The sequence below is a fragment of the Gossypium hirsutum genome, chromosome A12 (genome assembly GCF_007990345.1).
Source record: "Gossypium hirsutum isolate 1008001.06 chromosome A12, Gossypium_hirsutum_v2.1, whole genome shotgun sequence".
In the NCBI taxonomy this organism is placed as follows: Eukaryota; Viridiplantae; Streptophyta; class Magnoliopsida; order Malvales; family Malvaceae; genus Gossypium; species Gossypium hirsutum.
In genome coordinates, this window is record NC_053435.1 from 94,104,045 (window position 1) to 94,125,140 (window position 21,096).

At 36.1% G+C, this 21,096-nt stretch overlaps 4 protein-coding genes across 7 annotated transcripts; 2 read left to right on the forward strand and 2 right to left on the reverse strand.

Moving 5' to 3' along the window:
- Positions 1-588: 588 nt before the first annotated feature.
- On the forward strand, positions 589-3,738 carry LOC107934751 (protein NRT1/ PTR FAMILY 5.5). Its single transcript, XM_016867251.2, has 5 exons — positions 589-990; positions 1,305-1,458; positions 1,648-1,846; positions 1,989-2,584; positions 2,701-3,738. Exons 3-5 carry the CDS (start codon positions 1,814-1,816, stop codon positions 3,587-3,589), a joined length of 1,518 nt encoding a protein of 505 aa, XP_016722740.1. The 5' UTR covers positions 589-990; positions 1,305-1,458; positions 1,648-1,813; the 3' UTR covers positions 3,590-3,738.
- A 45-nt stretch (positions 3,739-3,783) lies between these two features.
- On the reverse strand, positions 3,784-7,004 carry LOC107934766 (folate synthesis bifunctional protein, mitochondrial). 3 transcript variants are annotated; one of them, XM_016867270.2, is made up of 3 exons: positions 5,880-6,721; positions 4,892-5,524; positions 3,784-4,798 (listed from the first exon to the last, which is right to left on the reverse strand). In XM_016867270.2, the coding sequence occupies exons 1-3, from the start codon at positions 5,944-5,946 to the stop codon at positions 4,056-4,058; spliced, it is 1,443 nt and encodes a 480-aa protein (XP_016722759.1). In that variant the 5' UTR covers positions 5,947-6,721; the 3' UTR covers positions 3,784-4,055. The 3 variants fall into 3 exon arrangements, with proteins under 3 accessions (XP_016722759.1, XP_040939072.1, XP_016722758.1); XM_041083138.1 differs by lacking the exon at positions 5,880-6,721 and adding an exon at positions 6,755-7,004 and having other exon boundaries at positions 3,784-5,524; XM_016867269.2 differs by having other exon boundaries at positions 3,784-5,524; positions 5,880-6,720.
- Positions 7,005-7,993: 989 nt separating this feature from the next.
- On the forward strand, positions 7,994-11,590 carry LOC107934758 (fructokinase-like 2, chloroplastic). Its single transcript, XM_016867257.2, has 5 exons — positions 7,994-8,182; positions 8,625-8,914; positions 9,001-9,641; positions 9,757-10,228; positions 11,125-11,590. The coding sequence occupies exons 1-5, from the start codon at positions 8,139-8,141 to the stop codon at positions 11,433-11,435; spliced, it is 1,758 nt and encodes a 585-aa protein (XP_016722746.2). The 5' UTR covers positions 7,994-8,138; the 3' UTR covers positions 11,436-11,590.
- A 340-nt stretch (positions 11,591-11,930) lies between these two features.
- Positions 11,931-20,782, reverse strand: LOC107934756 (serine/threonine-protein kinase dst3). 2 transcript variants are annotated; one of them, XM_016867256.2, is made up of 18 exons: positions 19,928-20,782; positions 19,661-19,749; positions 19,460-19,567; positions 19,203-19,310; positions 18,759-18,849; positions 17,491-17,543; positions 16,925-16,987; positions 16,130-16,174; positions 15,728-15,763; positions 15,162-15,217; positions 14,996-15,077; positions 14,655-14,783; positions 14,337-14,487; positions 13,391-13,544; positions 13,014-13,233; positions 12,498-12,698; positions 12,302-12,370; positions 11,931-12,182 (listed from the first exon to the last, which is right to left on the reverse strand). In XM_016867256.2, the coding sequence occupies exons 1-18, from the start codon at positions 20,649-20,651 to the stop codon at positions 12,075-12,077; spliced, it is 2,487 nt and encodes an 828-aa protein (XP_016722745.2). In that variant the 5' UTR covers positions 20,652-20,782; the 3' UTR covers positions 11,931-12,074. The 2 variants fall into 2 exon arrangements, with proteins under 2 accessions (XP_016722745.2, XP_016722744.2); XM_016867255.2 differs by having other exon boundaries at positions 12,302-12,387.
- Positions 20,783-21,096: the final 314 nt, after the last annotated feature.

A 21,096-nucleotide genomic window follows, 5' to 3' on the forward strand; every position in this document is an offset into this window, starting at 1 on the left:
AGAAATTGTGATATTTATAATCATATATGTAAAATAGAGTTATTACTTTAATACAATTCTAAGCATCTTAATTATCACTTAATTAATATTAGAGTTAGTTAATTAGTGCAAAATAGAGTTATTACTTTAATACAATTCTAAGCATCTTAATTATCACTTAATTAATATTAGAGTTACTGTAATTAAAAATATAATATTTAAAAAATAATTAAATATTAAATGCATAAAATCACATGCAATGAATGTGACATTAGAAGCTAGTATATATAAAAGCACGAATTTGAAAAAACTTTCGAACTGACGAGAATATACTTTATTTTTCATCATATTACTAAATTAACTTTAAAAATAATTATAAAAGTTAAAAAAAATTGTGTTAATTTTAAAATAGAGTTATTACTTGAATAAAACTCTAAACATAAAATATAAAAAATTTATGATAATTATAATTATAATTGCTTGAGTAGAACTCTAACAATATTAATTATATACCAATTAAAATTTGAGTTTATCTTTATAAATAGCATTTACGTATTCAACTAAGTAGCGTTTAACAAAAATTAGTGGTAAATTGGGTGGAGACAAAATTTGACTAAAAAGGTAAAAAGCAAAAGTTGACTGTGGTCAATTAGCATAGTGTCAATTAGCATTAAAAGATGACTAAAAAGGAAAAAAGCAAAAGTTGACCGTGATCAATTCATTTCTGTCTCATCTTTCTTCTGTTTCACACCAGAATTTCCACCCGCTTTGTGGAAACTGGTTAACAGCGATGAAGATATATATATATAATTAAAAACATGCAGAGTCAACCTGAAAAGTATTTAATTATTATTTACACACCCTCCTTTCTTTTTCCTTAAAGTTTCGTCGCTACTATTAGAAACAAAGGACGTGGTTCTCAAAAGTTTATATAAAATGCTTATCAATATATCAGGAACATTCCAAGTCGGTTTTTACTTCTGCTTCTGACAACTCCAAGCTTCATACAAGGTAGGCACAGTTTGTTAACTCTTGCACCAAGATTTTCTAGTTTTGAGCTTAACGTACGTTAAAGGGATAGACAGATTGGATGATCAGGGTCTCAATTAACTTCACTATCTTACTTCTTTCCAGTATTAAAAAAAAAAATTCGTATTTCTAGTTCAACATTTAATTGTAAACTATGTTCTACCATCCCATTTTAATGATAAATGTAAATATTGTTTCAAGGTATCAGTTGACTCAAACCCTACAATTAATGATAATAAACTTTCCTTCTTTTGTTTCTTAATTTAACTTCATTGCTATTTGCTTGTGTTGTGCAGAAAAATATATTTCTGCATATGAGTGAAGGTAAGGGAAGGGAGGACATTTCAAGTTATATCAAGATGAGAACATGGAAACGGATATGCAGGGCACTCCTAAGTCGAATACGAATATGGTTCAGATGGCCTGAGCGACTGGTTATTTTCACCTTTGGTATATCACCATTTCCTTACTCTACTATCTTTTTAGTAGTGTGGTAGGATTTATCACTTGATCCTTATATGTATTTTACGCATTGCATATAAAGCATGAGACTAGCTATATAGTGAAGTAATCTCTTGCAACCTTAATTATAATCTCAGTTCAATGACCCCTAAGAAAGTGTTTTGGCCATATATATAGGTCTGGTTTTCTGCAAGGGCTTGATGATTTATGTGCTGAACAACCTTATGACATTCCTCACTGATTTCTGGAATTTGAACCTAAAAGAAGCAGCAGCAATCGTCAATCTTCAAGAAGGTCTAAGGAACATGTTACAGATATGTGTCGCCCTCTGCATTGACGATGGATGTTGATTCTTTCTACCGTTCTATATTCTGCTGTAAGTTTTTCAGTTTCTGATTTTTTGTTCCTCTCAATCTGAAAGGAAAGTTTATTGATTATAAAAACAAAGCCATCAGACACAGACATGACATCTGTGAAATTGAACATTAAAGCTAGATTTTGTAACTGTGATCATGCAGGGACTTGTCCTCTTAGCATTCTCGGTGCCTGAATACTTCTTCAACAATGGTAAAGAATGTCCTCTAAAGGATTGTTTTAAGACACTGAGACATACACCTTTCTGGGAAGGATTAGCTCTTCTAATTGTTGGTGGGGCTTCTCAAGTTATTCCCCTTTACTCCCTTTCTTTTAAGCAAACCAAGGTTGTAAAAGCACCAGAAGACTCTGGACCAACAAGGGTTAAAGTTGCATGCTGTAGGTTTGTGGTCAAACTTGGAGGTTGGCGGCAATTTCTGCAGAAAGTGATCGGATGGCTTTGCCGTAGATTCTTGATCATGGGAGTCATAACATCAGTCTATGGTTTTCTCTCTTTTAAAAACAATTGGCATCAACGTTATCTTGCATTAGCCATTGCCATATTCATTGGTTTACTTTGGTTTCTTTGTGGTTTCCCTTTTTATGGCCGTCGTCAATTGCAGCCAAGCCCACTTTTGACTATGATGCGTACCATGATTGCAGCTTTGCAGAAAAGGCATCTGAATTACCAAGAACACTTGGACCAACTTCACCGTCATTGCGGCGAAGATCAAAATCAACTTCTTACAGACCATCTTGAGTGAGTTACTCTCTTCCTGTATCGTTTCTTGGGACAACATTTGCATACTTCTCTTACTTTGCATGATTTGTTCACCGTAATTTTAACTATATACCCAATGCTTTTGATAAATACAGGATGCTCAATAATGCTGCAGTGAAAGAGTCACTGGCTGATGACAATTTACCAACTGGAAATTGGAGACTTTGTTCAGTGAAAGAAGTAGAACAAAGCAAGCTTCTTTTAGATCTGATTCCAATGTCTGCAACTGTCATTGCGTATGGCATGGTGAAATCTCTTGGTAATACGTTCTTCCTCGAGCAGGCAGACAGCATGAGTGGTGATATACCGATAATAGTTCTTCAGGTTATCAAAGGGGTTACTAGAAATGCGGTCAAGGGAGGGTCTAAAGCAGTGTTCGCAAAACGGATACAAAGAATGCAAAGACAATACTCTGATGGAGTGAAGATCGGCATTGGTATGTTAAACTCCATAATATGCTGTGCTGTTGCATCATCAGTTGAGTCCAAAAGGTTAGAAGCTTTGCGTGAAAGCGGGTTGTTGAATGATCCCAAAGCAAGGGCCCCCATTTCAGCAGCTTGGTTGCTTCTGCAATTCTGTTCTCTGGGTGCAACGGAAGGATTAGCAGGTAGCGGAATCGCCGATTTCTTTGGTCATTATGTGCCTGATTCAAGGAGATATGGACCTGTATTTGCGGACACGCTCGCAGGATTTGGAATACTACTTAACATTGGATTCATAGCTATGATAAATTATTACAGCAGGTTCAGATATAAAGAAAGTTGGGTTGGTGATAGTGTAAACGAAAGACATTTGGATTTGATCTATCGTGCATATGTCATACTCGCCATACTCAACTGTTTCCTCTATGCTTATGTCTCCTCATCGTATTCTTATGATAATATCATAGGAAAACCAGAAGACGAACCAGAAATACCATTCTTGGAAGTTAAACAAGAAGAAGAAACAGTGGCCTATGAGTTGCAGAGTATTCCAGTGCGTTAGGCTGGCGTATTCTATGATACTTGGTGATGTGAGTTTGTGTTTAACATTAGAATGCTCAAATTTTAAATCATATCTCAAACAAGAATGCCGTACATGGATACATATGGACTAGCTTACGTTGCCATTTACTGCATTTTTTGCCGGTTTATATCAATTCTACCATCAAACAAACGCCAAATAAACAATGATTAAAGTTTACAACAAAATTTTCAATTCAATCTGAATTCCAAGTACAAGCTTGGTTCCCCCAACCCCCACACCCCCCCCCAAAAAAAAAAAAAGAAAACACCCAAGGAAATTTCATTAGATCTTGTCTCTCGAGTACACAATTGTTTAACTAAATTCATTCTTTATTAAGAAGAAAAAAGTAGCAAATCATATGAGGTCTTCAAAACTTTAGCTCACAAATCTGTGGTTTTGGAAGGGTGCAAGAATGGCTTTACTGAGAAGATTGCATTTCCTAGCATCATAATTGAATGCTCATCTCTTTCAGCATTGCATCACAAACTTTCACAGCATCTACATTGTCTCTCACATTGTGCACCCTGACAATGTTCGCCCCTCCGAAAATCCCAGCAGTTACAGAAGCAATGGTTGCAGGATCTCTTTCGCCTGCAGCCGGACGGTTGCAAATTTCACCTAAAAATCGCTTTCTCGATGGTCCAATAAGTAGGGGAGCATGAGAAGCAGCCAAACTTCGCTTAGCAATCTCCGAACGAATGACAGGTAAACCGGTGAGAATGTCCAAATTATGTTCAGTCTTCTTGGAGAATCCGATTCCAGGGTCAAGAATAATCCTCCAAGCAGGAACTCCAGATAATTCTGCATCCTTAACTCTTGAGAACAACTCGGAGGCAACCTGTGAACAAACATCACTGTATTGCAGGTTGTCACTACTTTGCATTGTAGTAGGGTCTCCCCTCATGTGCATTGCAATGTAAGGAACATCAAGGCTAGCAACCATCTTAAGCATGTTAGGATCTAACTGCCCGGCAGATACATCATTTATGAGATGAGCTCCTTTATTTACGGCCTCTGATGCAACATCTGAATAGAAAGTATCCACGGATACAAGCTTCTCCTCCATCTCAGGCATTTCGAGAACAGCTTCTAATACAGGGATTAACCTATCCAATTCTTGTTCCGCAGATATCCTAGAAGCCATTGGTCGTGTAGATTGTGCACCAATATCTATTATATCTGCTCCTCCTGAAATCATCGAACGAACATGAGAAACTGCATTCTGCACAGATACAAACTTTCCACCATCACTAAAACTATCTGGGGTTAGATTAAGAATACCCATGACTGCGGTTTTCTTTGACCACTCCCATAAGTGATTCCGAATTGGTAAAACCCTTTTCATCCCTTCCTTTCCAATGAGGGATTCACCACCCAATTTCTCCCACAAACCAAATAGTCCGTCTGAATCTGTTGACAAAGAATGCCAGCAAGCAACGGTATCACTGTCAATAACCGATCCTAGTAAATCCATTAATGGCGCCATCACGAAAGGTCGCTCCCAAATTCTCTCATGGGGGACGGTAAGTATATCGGAACCAATCTGGTACTTTCCATAAAACAAGATATCCAGATCAATTGGCCTCGGACCATACCTTATTCCACCACTACGACCCATGTTGCGTTCAATTGTCTTAAGCACACCCAGAAGTTCATGTGGCCCCAGCTTTGTAACAGCTCTAACTGCAGAGTTCAGAAATCGAGGCTGATCGGTGACATAGGCCGGAGCTGTCTCATATAAGCAACCATGTCTTGTAATATGGATACCCGATTTCCTCATTAACTGCAAGGCTTGATTGAAATTATTAAGTCTGTCACCAACATTGCTTCCTAAAGCAATCACCACTTCCTGGTCTGAAGAATGAACTTCGACCGAGTGATCCACGGCTGAATGCAGGATCGAACAGAAGGTTGCTGCAGTAAATGTTACATAAATATCATCAAAAAGCTACAAATTGATTCATTTCTATAGAACTAAAAGATTCAATCTTCTTTTCCATTTAAACCAATCACCAATTCAACAACAACTCACATAACTTAAAACAACAAAAACTTGTACATTCTGAAGCTAACTATTACAACTAATTCCAGGAAAGCCTAAATTTTAGCATCATGTTATGAACAGTATGAACAACCCACGGTGAATCAGTGCAATAAACACATTGAGAGCTGAATTTGGCCATTGTTGTATGAGAAGGAAACAAAATTATTTATTCATGTTTAAAACCCATAAAGGAAATAGGAAAAGAAGAACGAATTTGATATTTACCTCTACAATACTTTTGGGAACCAACAATCCCATTTTTGGTGGGCAAAAGCTTCTTGAAAAGATTCATCTATAAATAGGTTTCTTCAACTAATTGATATTTTTGTATGTCAAATGACTTTAGCTTTGATCAATTAGCAGCATTAAAACTGCAGTTAGAGATGAGCTGAGGCTGATAAATCCTAGAGTCGGGATGAGGCTGCGGTGAGGAGAAACAGAGATTTGCGCCGATCCTGGCTTTTACCCAGATATAACAATAGGAAAACAAGCAAAACTCACCGTTGGATTAATATAATCTATATTTAAGGGTAAATGTAATTGGCAAGTTCCTGTGTTATTGCAACTGGATCGAATTAGTCCCTCTATTATGGAATAAATCGATTTAATCCCTGTACTAATAAAAAGTTACAAATAAGGACAATTGTTAACGGTGTTAGTTTCTCCCGTTAAAAAGAAAAATATGACATGGATTTTCTTATTTAAATGGTGTGGCTATTTTTTTTGGGTAAATTAAAGGGAAATAAAGCACAAGCCGGGAGAAAGCAACGCCCACACTATCAGCAAGCAACAGCGGCAGCACTCCCCAAGGTGGCTGTTCATACACCAGCAAATCACCAGCCAAAGATAAACTGTTCTTTGCAAACCAGTCAGCGGCAAACAAAAATAAAAGGGTGGATTGGAGAAAACAAAAGCATTTCGACAGGAGAACCGTTTATAAACCACACTAAATAGCAGAAGAAAAAATTTGAAAATTTTCGAAGTTGGTTGCTGTCAACCCTCCCAAATCATTTATATATCAAACTCTAAAGCCATATAAATATGTAAAAACAATTTAACAACAGCTAAAAAAAAAAAGTTGAAGACTGTCAAGTACTTACCCAATTTCGGAGTAGATCACGATTCAGCTTTTCAAGATTTCAAACATGTAGTTGAAAATAGGAAAAGCGATCAAATTTGGGGGTTATGGGTTTAGAGGTTTGATAGAAGGTTTTTTATATTCAAAGCAAAAAAAAAAAAGTGGAAGGATTCAAATTTTCTGGTAAGTAATGTTCTGAAATATAGAAACTGTTCTCAGAAAATCTCATAAGCGATTCGTAGTTTTTTCTTCTTGGCACAACTGCCAAAGTTATTGGTAGTGGTTCTCACTTACTAATTTGGTAAATCAAGTATTTAGCTTTCATTTTGTATTTTATCTGTTATTATAATATTTAATTTTATTGTTATCATTATTTTTACATTAGCAGTAAGTTAATATATCAACCATCTAAATTATTCTAAATGACAGGTAATGTCCTCGTTAAAAAATATAATAATAAATTTAATTCTTAATTTTTATATATTATATTAATTTAGTTATTAATTTAAAAAAATTACTCTTAAAATTGATAAATAATCTCAATTTAATTTTAATTTTAAAAAATTTTAAAAACATATAAATATATAAATATTTTTGGTAAAATATATATAAATAAAAATTTATATTATTAATATTTTTCAAATATAAAAAATTTTAAGAAAAGGTATAAAAATTATTAAAACTAAAAATTTTTAAATAATTTTAAATAATTTTTAATTTTAAAAAATTAATTAATTGTTGACATAACATTAATGTAAACTTTTATGTGGACGTCACATCATTTGTTAACTTTATCTTATATTTTAAGATAACTTAAAAAATAATAAAAATTTAAGAGTTAAAAGAAATAATTAATTAATTAATTAAAATAATTTTTTTATTTAAATGAAAAGTAAAATAAATAAGTATACCTTTATAAATCATGAAGGTCAAAATATTAGTTCTTATTTTGATTTTATCATAAATAATCCGAGAAAATTTAACTTAAAAAAGGAATTAGTTAAATTTATAAAGATAAAATCTTTTAGTTTAAAATATAAATATACATTATTTGTAATGAAACATGATAATTTTATTAGTTTAAAAACTAAAATTATTCTAAAAAATAATTGAAAATTAGGTTATCTAAAAAAGGAATAAAAGTAAAATTAAATGGTAAAATATCAGGTTAGGTCAAGAAATTGATGGTAATGGGATTAATTAAATCATCTGGTTTGATTATTATGCATGGGATAATAGGACCCTATATATATGTCGAGACGAAGAGAGCGCGTGTTAAACTAAAACCCCTGTCCTTCCCTCTATCCTTTCTTTCTTCATTTCCAATCTTAAAACCCTCACATCACAACAACTCGCTTCTCACTCCTTTACATGCTTTCTTTGTTGAACTGCAATTCGATAGTGCAATGATGGCTTCCCTTTCTTTCCCTCATTTTCTCTCACTTTCCAGGTTCTTTCTCTCTCGCTCTTTCTTCGTTCTCACCTTCATTTTCCCTTTTGAAAAATCCCATTTTCTGGGAGATTCTAGTCTTACTATGCTATTTTTGTTCCAAATATCTTTCCTTTTCACCCTTTTTCACGTGTTAGCCGAAGACCTTGCCTTTTTTGCTTTCCTTACTCTGCTATTCAATGCCGAAATGTGGAACTTGACCTTTCTTTTTTATAAAAAATTTGACTAAAATTTAAAATGTTTTCTGGGTCTGTTTGGATTCCTTTTTTGTGTGTTAAATTTGAATTTAATGTGTATTAGCTTTTGTCTGGGGAAAGTTTCTGTTGTTGGAGTTTATATGGGATGTATGGTAAATAACTGGTTTTACTTTGTAAGGTTACAGATTAGCTAGGGTTTAGATTCGGCTCGATTGTGAATCAATTGGTGATTGTTTTATATGCAGGTGGAAATCAAATTCTATTTGTAGCCCAGCACTGAACTTAGTGCGACCTCTGGATTTCCGGTTGCAGAACAAATGGCATCTCTCGGCCAAGAAAAATGCTGACATTACTCAAGATGAGCCTAGTGAAAATGGAGCAGTTGTCAAGAAGAAGGCTTCTGGAACTACTAGAAGAACTAGAAAGAAAGCAAAAGCTGATGTGCTCAATGAAACTGGTTCCGATAATGGTGAAAGCACGACGTCTGTGTCAAGCGAAGATAGTAAGAAAACCCCAAGAAGGACTAGAAAGAAAGGTATAACCTTGAAATCTCATCAATGTCTTGCTTTATTAAACATTTCTTTTTTGTAGATGTTGATTTAATACTTTTATCATTCATAGTGGCATCAGCTTCTACTACTGACAATGAACCCGAACCGGAGAAAAGGGTGAGGAGGAGAAGGACAATGAAGAAGGATGATGATGCAGACGGGCAATCAGGTGAACCTGAAATTAGTGATACAGAGGAGTCAACTTTAATGACAAATTCAGGTGATGAGAGTGAGGAAGAACTCGAATTGAACATAGATGAAGGTGAAGATATTAGTTACACGTATGGCTGGCCTCCACTTGTTTGTTGCTTTGGAGCCGCACAGCATGCTTTTGTTCCCTCTGGAAGACCAGCCAACAGACTTACAGACTACGAGATCCATGAGAGGCTGAAGGATGCTCGATGGGCACCAGAAAAATTTGTTAGGGCACCTGGGGGTTCTGCTGGTAGTGTCGCTCTTGCTCTTGCTAGCCTGGGTGGTAAAGTTGCCTTTATGGGGAAACTCGGGAATGATGATTATGGCCAGGCCATGCTATTGTATTTAAATGTAAACAATGTTCAAACACGATCGGTTCAAATTGATAGTAAAAGGCCAACAGCTATATCACAGATGAAAATTAGCAAGAGGGGTCGCCTGAGAATGACTAGCCTTAAATCATGCGCTGAGGATTCTCTTTCCAAGTCCGAGATCAATATTGACGTGTTAAAAGAGGTAATAGATTTCAGTAATAAAGCAAAAAGTAATCCATCAAGTTTTTAGATTTAACAATGTAAGAAAGCTGTAATGCTCCTAGAAATAATAGACTTATTTAATGACTTCCTTGTAGGCGAAGATGTTCTACTTCAACACACATTCTCTGCTCGATCGGAATATGAGATCAACTACATTGAGAGCTATCAAGATGTCCAAGAAATTAGGAGGGGTTATTTTCTACGATGTAAACCTTCCACTGCCACTTTGGCAGTCCGATGAAGAGACCAAGATGTTCATACAAGAAGCATGGAACCTTGCTGATTTTATTGAGGTTACCAAGCAAGAACTGGAATTCCTCTGTAGAATAAAGCCTATGGAAGAATTCGACACCAAGAACAATGCAAGCTCGAAATTTATCCATTATGATCATGAAGTGGTTGCGCCACTGTGGCATGAAAACCTCAAGACTTTGTTTGTAACAAATGGGACTTCCAAGATACACTACTACACTAAGGAGCAAAATGGGGCAGTGAATGGGATGGAGGATGCCCCCTTAACCCCTTTCTCATGTGATATGTCAGCATCTGGAGATGGCATTGTTGCAGGTATGAACTTGCAGATCTGCCTGTTTCTGCTATAGACTAACATGAAAGTATGTAGGTTAGTTTGGAGCCAGCATGTATGGAGCCTTTTGAGCTTGGCACCTTACCTAGCTGACCTTTTCTATTACATATTAATTTTGAGGGAGAACCCAAAGCACTTGTCATGTCCAACCTATGGCATCCATGTTTGAAACTTGTATCCAATACATATTCAAACATGGGAATAGGATAGTTTCTTAAAACTTAGATGAAATTGAACATATATTCCTGTTTAGATACATGCCCATATCTGACACTTACTTTTGAGTCCCCGAGTAACATAGTGCTCAACCCCTTGGTATGGAGTACTATTTTGGAAGAAATGCTGTCCGAGTCTGACAGTCCCATTTCAAGTGGCTCTTATTTAAATTGGTGACATGTTATGGTTAAATAGGACCACACCGCTTACTTTTTTTGATCTTATGTATAATTGATATTTGATAACCCCCAAACCCACAAATTAATAATTCTATGTTTAAAACAATTGTAGAATTTATCATGTTATTGACATTCATATTTTGTTTTCTTTGTATTCCTAGTGCCTTAGAAAACTGCTTAGGCTAATTGGTAGGTGATCATAATACGGGTTTCCTTATTATCGACTAATTCTTGATGCATGGATAGAAATCTGCTGTTTTGCCCCTTTATTTTAAATGAAGTATCCATGCCTAACACATTTGTTTAACACATGTTTGGACATGAGTTTAAGATATGATCCTCAAAGGACTCTAAACATAGAAGTCTTGGGAAAAAATTAACATACCCGTGTTCAACATTCAGGACCAAGTCGGAGTAAAATAGTATGAAACCACGGTTATTTGCTGTTGTTTGAAATTCAGCTTACCATTACAAATTTTCAGGTCTGCTGAGAATGTTGAGTGTTCAGCCAGATCTGATTACAGATAAAGGATACTTGGAACACACAATCAAGTATGCAATTGACTGTGGGGTCATAGACCAGTGGATAGTTTCACGCACACGGGGCTTCCCTCCGAAGGAGGGTATCCAAGAGGAAGGAGAAAAAGAACGGGAAGAAGATGATGATGATGATGACACGGTCCCTGATCCTAATGGCATAAGATCAATAAGCGAAAGAGAATACCGCACATTGGTGGAATCAGCAGATATATCAGAATATGGCACATTGTTGGAATCGGTAAGAATATCTTAGATGTAGTACTGACTCATACAGTTTATTTCGTTGTATGCCTTGGAAAGTTTCTTTCCACTGTAAATTAAGCTGTGTTTCGGTCCTCTTTCAACTGTATCTTGTTCATTTGGAAACCAAATTTTGAATGAATGAAAGAGCACATACATTCAATCTCAGATGTTCTCCGCTTTAATTACCTTAAAACTTCTACCAAAACATTCAGACACTATCGTTTAAAGATCGCAGAGGGCAAAAAACAGATTCTTTTAGATATTTGGGGAAGAAATTGGTCTGGTTATAAGCTGAAAAGTCTTTTGATCATATCTTTGTGAATATAAGAACTGTAATCAAGCTGAGTTTCAAACTATGAGAATATCGAGTTAGATTCGAAATCTTGAGATTCAAAATTTAACTTGTTTATCTAGCAAAAAATGAGCCCGACTTTCTGTACTTATTATTTGTGCTTGAGCTCAAGATAGATTGCCCATCAAATGAACTCTGAGAAAAAGGAATATATACGCTTCAAAGCTTGATTTAGATTGCATTTCATTTTGCCATCATGTATAACCTTATATAATACAACATACCCTACAGTATCTTAAAGCAACGGGGATAATAACAATAACATACAACAACCGAAAAAAGAAATGTAGCATTCGACTATCTATCTATAACCGGAGAATGGTTCTTAGTGTGTCGCATAGGTTTTGGATGGTTTGCTGCTCCTGTGTTGCTTGCAACTCTTGAAGCGGCATCTCCTCGTAGCACCTGCACAATGAATCGAACAAAATGCAGTAAAAAAATAATAAGAAATAAAATAAATAAATAAATAAAAACAGAAAAATAAAAATGGTAGCTGATAATTGGTAAAGTTCATCAATTCCTACATTTTGTGGTAAGCTAGGGCCTGTGCCAGGTTCATTAGCGTAGAACTTGAAGTGAGTCTTTGGTAAACACTAGGAGGAAGTGGCACCTGTCAAATGTTGAAAACCGTAAATCATTGTGTGTGTGTGTGTGTTTGAGGGGGGGGGGATGCACAATGAACAGGGAGAGGAAGAGAGATGGAGGGAGATGGGAATTGACCTCGTTTTGTGTTCTTCGACCTTTTTTTGATTGTCCATCACCGGCAAAAAGTTCCTGCAGTGCTTCAACTGCCACATTTCCAGTGCTATCCTGCTGCATGCCTCCGAGGATATTGTCTGATAAAAGGGCAATTGGGGATATATCCGATGCCCTTAAGAATGGAATGGGTACTGTATTACCAGCTGCATATATTGAAAAGAGCTGCAAAACAGTCAACAGGTACCTCAGCTGCAGTCGCAGCAAAAATAGGAATAATATGGGAGCAAATGAACCATTAGAAATAATGGATAACAGGATGAAACAAAACAGTTACTTGATAGTTAACAATTGGGGGAATGAATAAAGGCATGAAAGGTACTAATTCAAACACAACAATTGAGGATACTCATTTCAGCAAATATTCACTTGAATTCCAGGAAGACAATTGGTCAAGTTTTGACCTCATTTCTCATGGAGAAATTAGAGTACCACTCATCAATTAATTGTTGCAGATACCCATAACAGAATAAAAATAACCTTATCTTGTAAAGCAAAAGCATTTTTCTTGCTGACGGTTTCAGTCTTCAATTTGCTACTACTGATTTCACTGCCATCTTTTGTCCTTGCCTGAGGTACACTGTCTGACCTCATTTTCTGGTTACCGAGGACAGATATTGATGGAGAAGATCCCTGAGCCATTATGTTTGATTCTTCCACAGTAGCGTTGTTTCCTGAAGCACCTTTTCTGTTATCCAACCTAGAAAACAGGCCCAATGAATTGAATGCTTGAGTTGATAACTAGAGTAAAAACTTCACTACTTTAGTGATATTAAACAAACGACAAAATAAATTTATACACAGAGAAGCAGGAACTGGAACTTATAGAACTCGAAAGTGTAGAGGGAGGGAAGTACAGTGATTCAGCTAGCTGCCTCCCTGTGCCATTAATCAACTTGCTTTCAACATGTTCAAGGGCAGTTGAAGCTTCTTTACCATTGTGAAGTTCAGTTTGAGCAAATGGCTTCTGTGACTCATCCTCATTGTGAACTATTACAGTGCCAAACTCCCCTGTTAAACATAAGATCAGAAAAAGAGAAAACAATTTGACAAATAAATCTGATTCAAAAACTAAAAAGGAAAAAGCTGACAACTCTATGCAAGTATATTTATCTTAGTTCCAGTCTGCTACATTTGAAATGACAACCAAGGAAAACCTCAGAACTTTCTACTGCCTCCTAAAAATTCCTTTTCATTTTAAATAAATGCATCTTATTAGTATCCCTAAGAGGTTTGAGACAAGGTGATCATAATAACCTGATATTGTCTAACCAGAATTAAATTTGGAAATCAAAGCTTTCGCTGTTATTTTCCAGCCCTCAAAGCAAAACAATATGCCATTCACTTCTACATCAGGTTCATATAACATACTGAACTTGTCGCCTACTTAAGCATTCTTACAAGTACCACAACAGCCAACACACAGTACCATCCATTTTACCCTTGTATTCTGTACGAGATTTATGCAATACAAGAGATCCATTGAGAAATGAATGCATTTCTGACTTTATAACTTCACCATTAATTGGCTACCTTGCAATTATTCACATTAATGCCAGCTAAGGCATGAATTCCAAGCCCCATTAAAATGATATGCCAGTATTATGACTCAGTGTTTTCCCATACAAAACTATCTTTATATGTCTAGAATTTCTTTCAAAACTAGAAAGCACATTCTAAGAGTTTAATTATAGATCTTACAATGGCCCTGTCCCTAAACATGCATTTGATCATTGACTGCTATTTCTATCACTAAAATCCAACTAGATTATTATATATGACATGCAAACAAGAACTCCATACCTTCACCCGTCACTTCAACACCACCTAATATGTTATGCTTATTCAAAGTACCAGTTGTAGAAGCTTCATTTGCAACTTGAAGACCCATATCCTGAGGCCTTGATGGAACAGTATCTCCATAATCATCATTTAAATTTGAACCTACCATTGGCTGCTCCAAATTGGGAGCAGTCAGGACAAGAAGATGCATACCATGACACTAGTCAGTGTGTCCGCCTGTGTGAGAATGTGCGCATGTCCACAATTATGTGGTCATGTTCAAAAAAAAAAAAAAAAGAAATAAAGACTAAACTGCATTTAGAACAAGAAAATTCATACATTAGGTTCAGAAATTGTAGGAGCAAGAATTTGTGCTTGTTGAACCATCGCAGCCCTTATTTGCTTTGCCTTCTCAATCTTTGGCAACATTACAGAAGCTCCACATTTGCATTTCTCAATGAATTTGTGCTGAGTTTTAAAACACAAGATAACTTCAGCTAATAAGTATAAATTAACACAGATGACATATTGAAAGTGATAAAACAGATTTTAAATGTTTAATGTGAGCAGTGAAAACACCTTCATGTTACAGTACCTGTAGCAAATGCATATGAAACACTGAAATGAAAATTCCTAAGACTGAATTCTTGTAACAAAGGTCGACAAAGTTATTACTATACCTTTAACATCTCAGATGCAGTAGGGCGTAGACGTGGATCCTTTGTAAGGCTCTTAGCAACAAAATCATGAAAGACAAGAGACCTGCATGACAAAACAACCCAAGTTGGAAAACAGATATATGATGTTTTCACCGAACTCATATGTGAAAGATGATTGTAGCTTAACCATTTTTCTTTATCCTCAAGCATTGGAGCTGGCTCAATAGATATCATAAATATAACCTATTGCAAACAACAAAGATATTATCATTCAAAGACTGATTGAGAATAGTATAGTAAGAAAGCATCATCGGAAACAACAATAATAAAAAAAGGCTAGGGGATCCAGACAAAATGAACAAAATATTTTATATATGCTAACAGATTTGCCAAAGGACATAGGATCCATAAAATGTAGCCTCATATCATAAATTTTTTTATACTGGGGACTAGGAAAGGGGTTAGAGACGCTGAAATTTGAACTCTAAGAAAGACACCTCCTAGAGGGGTTGCATGTACCGACCAGGCTGAGCCCCCAGGTTTATAGAAGCACAATTCATGGGTATTGATAAATGGCTCCATATGTACCACCAAGGGCACTAGTTTTTGAAGAAGTTCTATCATATTAATTAATAATGTCTTCTATCAAGGAGAAGTAATTCACACTCAAGAGTGTTTATGGCAGGACGCACATACACACATGCTTAAAACAAGCAAACATCAAAGTTTAAATGCTCTGTCTCATGCACTTACCCTCATTGGATGCACTGCTGCTCTTGGAGGAAGTCCCTAAAAAGAATCAAAGAAGTAAATAAGATTCAAGGGAGGTTATCAATTTCATTCAACTACAGTGTTTTTTGCTCAAAATCCATTCAACAGACACAAGACTCAAGTACAAAAAGTTGAGTTACAAGACAACTAAACGGTGTTTCCCCTATTCTGTCCAGGACATTTGTGACGTGTGACCCGGTTTCTCAGTGCTAAAAAAATGAACAAGTAACAGAAAATCTTTATTCAGAAATTACTTGGCAGGATTATAGATTCAATTCAAGTAGAAACGTCCAAATGCCTCCTTGTAGAAGTGCAGAGAGAAGCAATAAGAAGTTCAAGCTTTTGCTGAGAGCTACAGAGCAGTAACATAAATAATAGAAATACCTCTGCCATTTCAATCGCAGATATACCAAGTGCCCATAAATCAACCTGGGAGTAAAATGTTTAAAATGTAAAAGTTAGACAACGGACAAGTTTACTACTTCCATGAATTGTTTTTCATAAGAAACGAACCAATTGTTCATACTAACATTATCCATGCAATATTTACTAGCAAAAAAAATTCAATAGATACACTGACAAGGCAAGCTTTCCACTGGTTTTCTTGAAATTTGGGATTTTACAAACTCTTCTCTTGCTTTTGGATTTTTTCAAATTCTTTTTACAGTCTAAGGCTCTAAGCTACTTCATGAAATTCCAATTTTAAACTTTTAGTCATTCTTATGCATCTCTACAATTTCAATACCCCAAACATATTAGAACAGTGCAAGAAAGCATGATGATCTTTTCATCACAAAGGCCCCTCCTCCAAGTACCAAGATCTCCACTTTAGGTTTCATATTTCAGAATTATACTACAGATCTGGATAGCAAAGTAACTAATAAATTTGTTTTCCCTATATAACCAAGGTCTGTTTTGCAAGAAAATATTATTGATACTTCATCAATTGATCCTAGGAGCCATAGAAAACTATTAGTTTCCTTTCTTTGTTAATTCAAAAATGATAGTTCTAAGAAAAGTTCATGCAGTTGCCAACCAACACCAGTGTCAACATTCAAGCAAACGACCCATCCCAGTTTGATCAAGGGGGGACGGGGGACACTAGAAAAGGAGAGAAGCTGAGCATTAAAAGCAAAACCTAAACAAAGATCAAAGTATGCAGATCAATGAATGTGATACCTTTCCATCATAGCGACTTTCCTGAATAACTTCTGGTGCCATCCAATGTGGAGTGCCAATAAACTGAAAACACACACTTCCAATAATTGAGAACAAATAAACCATCAAATTAAGATTAATATAATGCAAGTCAAGATATCCATCAGTTTCAAAATATGGTGGAGGTAAAAGATAGCTATTACTACATGAGCTGCAGCATTCATCTCCCTAACAGTTATCCCAGCTTCCAGAAAGATGCCACAAACAATAAGGTTCTATAAGAAAGAACATATGGAGTTTTTGGCATCTTGCAATGTATAATCTATTGTTTGTGTACTTAATATGATACCTAAAGAACAGACCTTTCAGATTATTAATTCAGCTTAACACTTTAACACTGGTAAGAAAGTGTAGGATGATATAGATTTTCTGTCAAGTAAGTCTTTTAAAAACTCTTCAAGAGATATACTAGCTTACATAAACCATATAACCAATACAAAACCCATAATCTTGATCAAATTATCCATCTTATGCTCAAAATAAGTGAAAATTAGCAAACATTGCAAACTAGCCAGAGTGCTACATACTGTATTGCGTTTTGACATGGTCCTTGTAAGCTGTGCAGCTACCCCAAAGTCACCTGTTCAATGAGCAAAGCAGATCTATAAGTTGTAAGGCAGGAAAAAAGGTAAAACATTAGGCCCAGGCGGCAACAGCATTCGCGTAAACCATTTCACCTCTACTTTGTCTCACAGAATTTCTTGACTATCTTCAAGTTATCTCTAAGTCATTATTTATCTCTGCCAAAAAAGTGGAATGTCCTCAAGGTGTCCGTATGTTTATCATATTTGTCTGCCTAAGATTATCATCAAATTTCAACTAGAAAGACAAGCACTATCATTATATCTTTCTTTGAATTAAAAGCATAATCCAATTTAATAAAAGCAATGTCTTAGGCAGACTAATCATAGATCAAAATGTATAATTTCTAGCAAAAGGAAATTAACGCAAAACTGTGATAAAATACAGCCAAATGTACACATGAATTACATGCCAAAACACAGAATTCCAGTCAATGCTTAGTTTTGCAATTTTAGATAATGCAGAGGAGGCAGAATTGCCCATATGCCTGGTGGAATGCTAGAACTTTCAGGGCAACAAGTGAAAGGGCAGATCAAGTCAGAAGAGATGTCACTTCATTCAGAAATTTTAATGATAGCACCAATTGCCTACAATCCCTCCAATGGACTCAATTTGGATGCAACAATAATGGCTTATGGTTCTTTTCTTTAATATAGAAACCAGGCTTAATTAGGATTCTACCCTAGCATTTTGCCATGTATAACAAAGAAGCAATCATGGCAGGTGTGCACTGTAGAAATGAGGGCAGGATAGATGTACATAATTATACCTTGACACCACAAAGAATAGAAGCAAAGAAATATAAGATTTCTCAAATATGTATTTGACTTGAAACCAAAATTGCAAGAACTAAAAGTATAACTAAGCTTGTTATCCATCAATATAACCTACAGAGCAATAGCTCTAAAAATTAGATAGAAACCAAATAAGGAAAGAAGAAGCTTTAAGGAATCTCAAAATACATTTTTAATAAAGACTAATGTTTCTACTGCATTTCTTATATTTGTGTTTCTAGGGTACATTCTTTGCTAAATACGATGGACACAAGTGGATGAGATAGAAACTTCATTATTATGCAAAGTGCACGACTGAAAAAAAGAAAATAGTTATTAAATAGTACTAACCATACCAAAATGGTAGCAAAGAAGAAATTCAACTTCCTAAGTTCCAGTTTGACTTTGATTTGGAAAAATTTTGGGCAAAGTGTACTTACCCAACTTCACCTCTCCTTGTTCAGTTAACAAGATATTACCACCCTTGATATCTCTATGAACTTTAAAAATTGAGTGCAAATATTCAAGGCCCTGCATGAGAAGAAATTAAAAGAATAATATTTAATTAGAAAGTTGGTACAAATTACAGTATGCATGAACTTCATTATGGAATAGCTTGCTAGACTTTAACTGTTATCAGCAGGGAACCTAGACCTAACAAACACATGAAAACAAATAAAAAACATAAACATGCACATGTGCAAACAGTATCAATCCAGCATGTAAGCACTATTAATATCCTATGACTATTGAAGATCAAGCATGAAAATCATTGAAAGGAAGAATGTCTCTTAGGTGATCTACATGCTTGGAGAATCTCTACAACCATATGATGTTAAGGATCCAAATATCATTTATTCCAAATTGAACGAACTCAATGGTACCTTTAAAGCTTCCCTACATATATAAGCTATCTGATACTCCTCTAAAGGCTCCTCAGTAACATGAATTAAATCAGCAACACTTCCACCTCCGCAATATTCCATTACTATCTGCCAAAGCATGGAAATAAGTTATCCAAAAAAACAAATATGGGGAAAAAGCAAATGCTTCAAACACAACTAATGCAACCTAGAAACTGAACTCAATTCAAACAATCCTAAATAAAGCAATGATGGAGAGAAATGCTTATTGCACTAACCCAAAGATATTCATCCCCTTGGTAGCTACCAAGGTACCGAACAACATTTGGATGACTACACTGCTGCAACATCTCAATTTCACCACGAATTTCTTCATACCCTTGTTCCTATAAATAAACAAATTTAATAGCTCATTCCCCGTGATGTATACAGCCAATGGCACCAACTACATCAAATATAAACAAGAAAACCAAACACACCCCTTCAGATAAAGATAGAACTTTAATGGCAACAAGCTCTGAAGTTCTTATATCTCTAGCCTTGTAAACAGCCCCGTAAGATCCTTTCCCTGCCACCAAAATTCCAATCAGTTAAAAAGCTCTACTTTCGTTTCAACTTCACTAAAATCACGAATTCCCAGTTAATTAAAGAAAATCACAGTTCACTCAGCATTTACATGATAATTACACGAGCATGAGGATAATTATCACTCAATTATCTTAAATTAGTACAAGTAGAAAACTTACCGAGCTCATTGAGCAATTCATATTTGGTGGAAGGATCTTCTCTGGTAACGTTATCAGGAATCGAACTCAAGGAAGCCTTACTATTTTGCAAGAACCGATTCTCTTCCCCTTGCAAAGACGTAGTCGAAGTAGATCTCTTTTGTTTCCCAAGCCCTAGCTCTCCCATACTCGCCACCGCTCTCTTCACCACCGTCCCGCTCCCTTCCCTCTCACTCCTCACCGTCGATCTCACCACAAACGTCCCAAAACCTTCTCCATCTCCATTCTCATCCTCCTCCTCCTCATCCTCCTCCTCCTCATCATCATCAACGTCCAGTCCATCTCTCCTAGCCCTCATCGGGCTCGCCACAGCCGCAGCCGGAGGCTTAAACGAATACGACGATTGACCGCGAGCGTTACGTCCGCGATCGGATTTCACGATCACGGTCCCAAAATCTCCGGTGTCGTCATCGTCGTCAAAGTCTGTAGGACCGCCGCCGAAGTCTTTAGGAAGACGTTTGAGGAGAGGAGGGAGCGAGGAGTCATCTTCATCTTCTTCGTCGCCGTCCTTGTAAATCATTGTGGCGTAGGGGTCCGGTTCACGAGAACCTTGTGGTTTAGGTTTGGAGGTGCGAGAACCGGATACGGATTCAGATTCGGATCCAGAGTGTACAACGAAGGTTGAGTAAAGGTCTGACTTGGCCGGAGCTTTACGGCTCCGACGAGTGCTGGGCGGGTAATTCATGTCTGTTCCCTATCCACAGTCGGGGTCAGTAGGCTCGTCAACAGTCAACGGAGCTCAGTGCAGTAAACGCAGAATCGCCAAATACCCGTTGCGCGCTGAAAAATCGAAGACTCTAATTTCTTAAACTGGAAATCTAGTGGCCCCGCCACGTGCGACGACTGGATTTTTCTAAGGCCTTTATAGGTAAAAGCCCGTATATTCAACTAAATTGAGCTTATCGTAATATTGGCCCAAGAAATGGGGAAAAGGGAAAGGTGATTATAATTTTATTTTGGGCTTGTACAAATTTCAATTCAGTGAATATTGGAATTTCAATTAAATTTTATAAATTCATTTTATAACAAATACTAATAAATTTAAAGATTTTTTTTATAAAAACTATTCAAATTAGGAATTACTTATATTTCAATTCATCAAACCTCACATTTGTTTAGAAAGGGAAAAT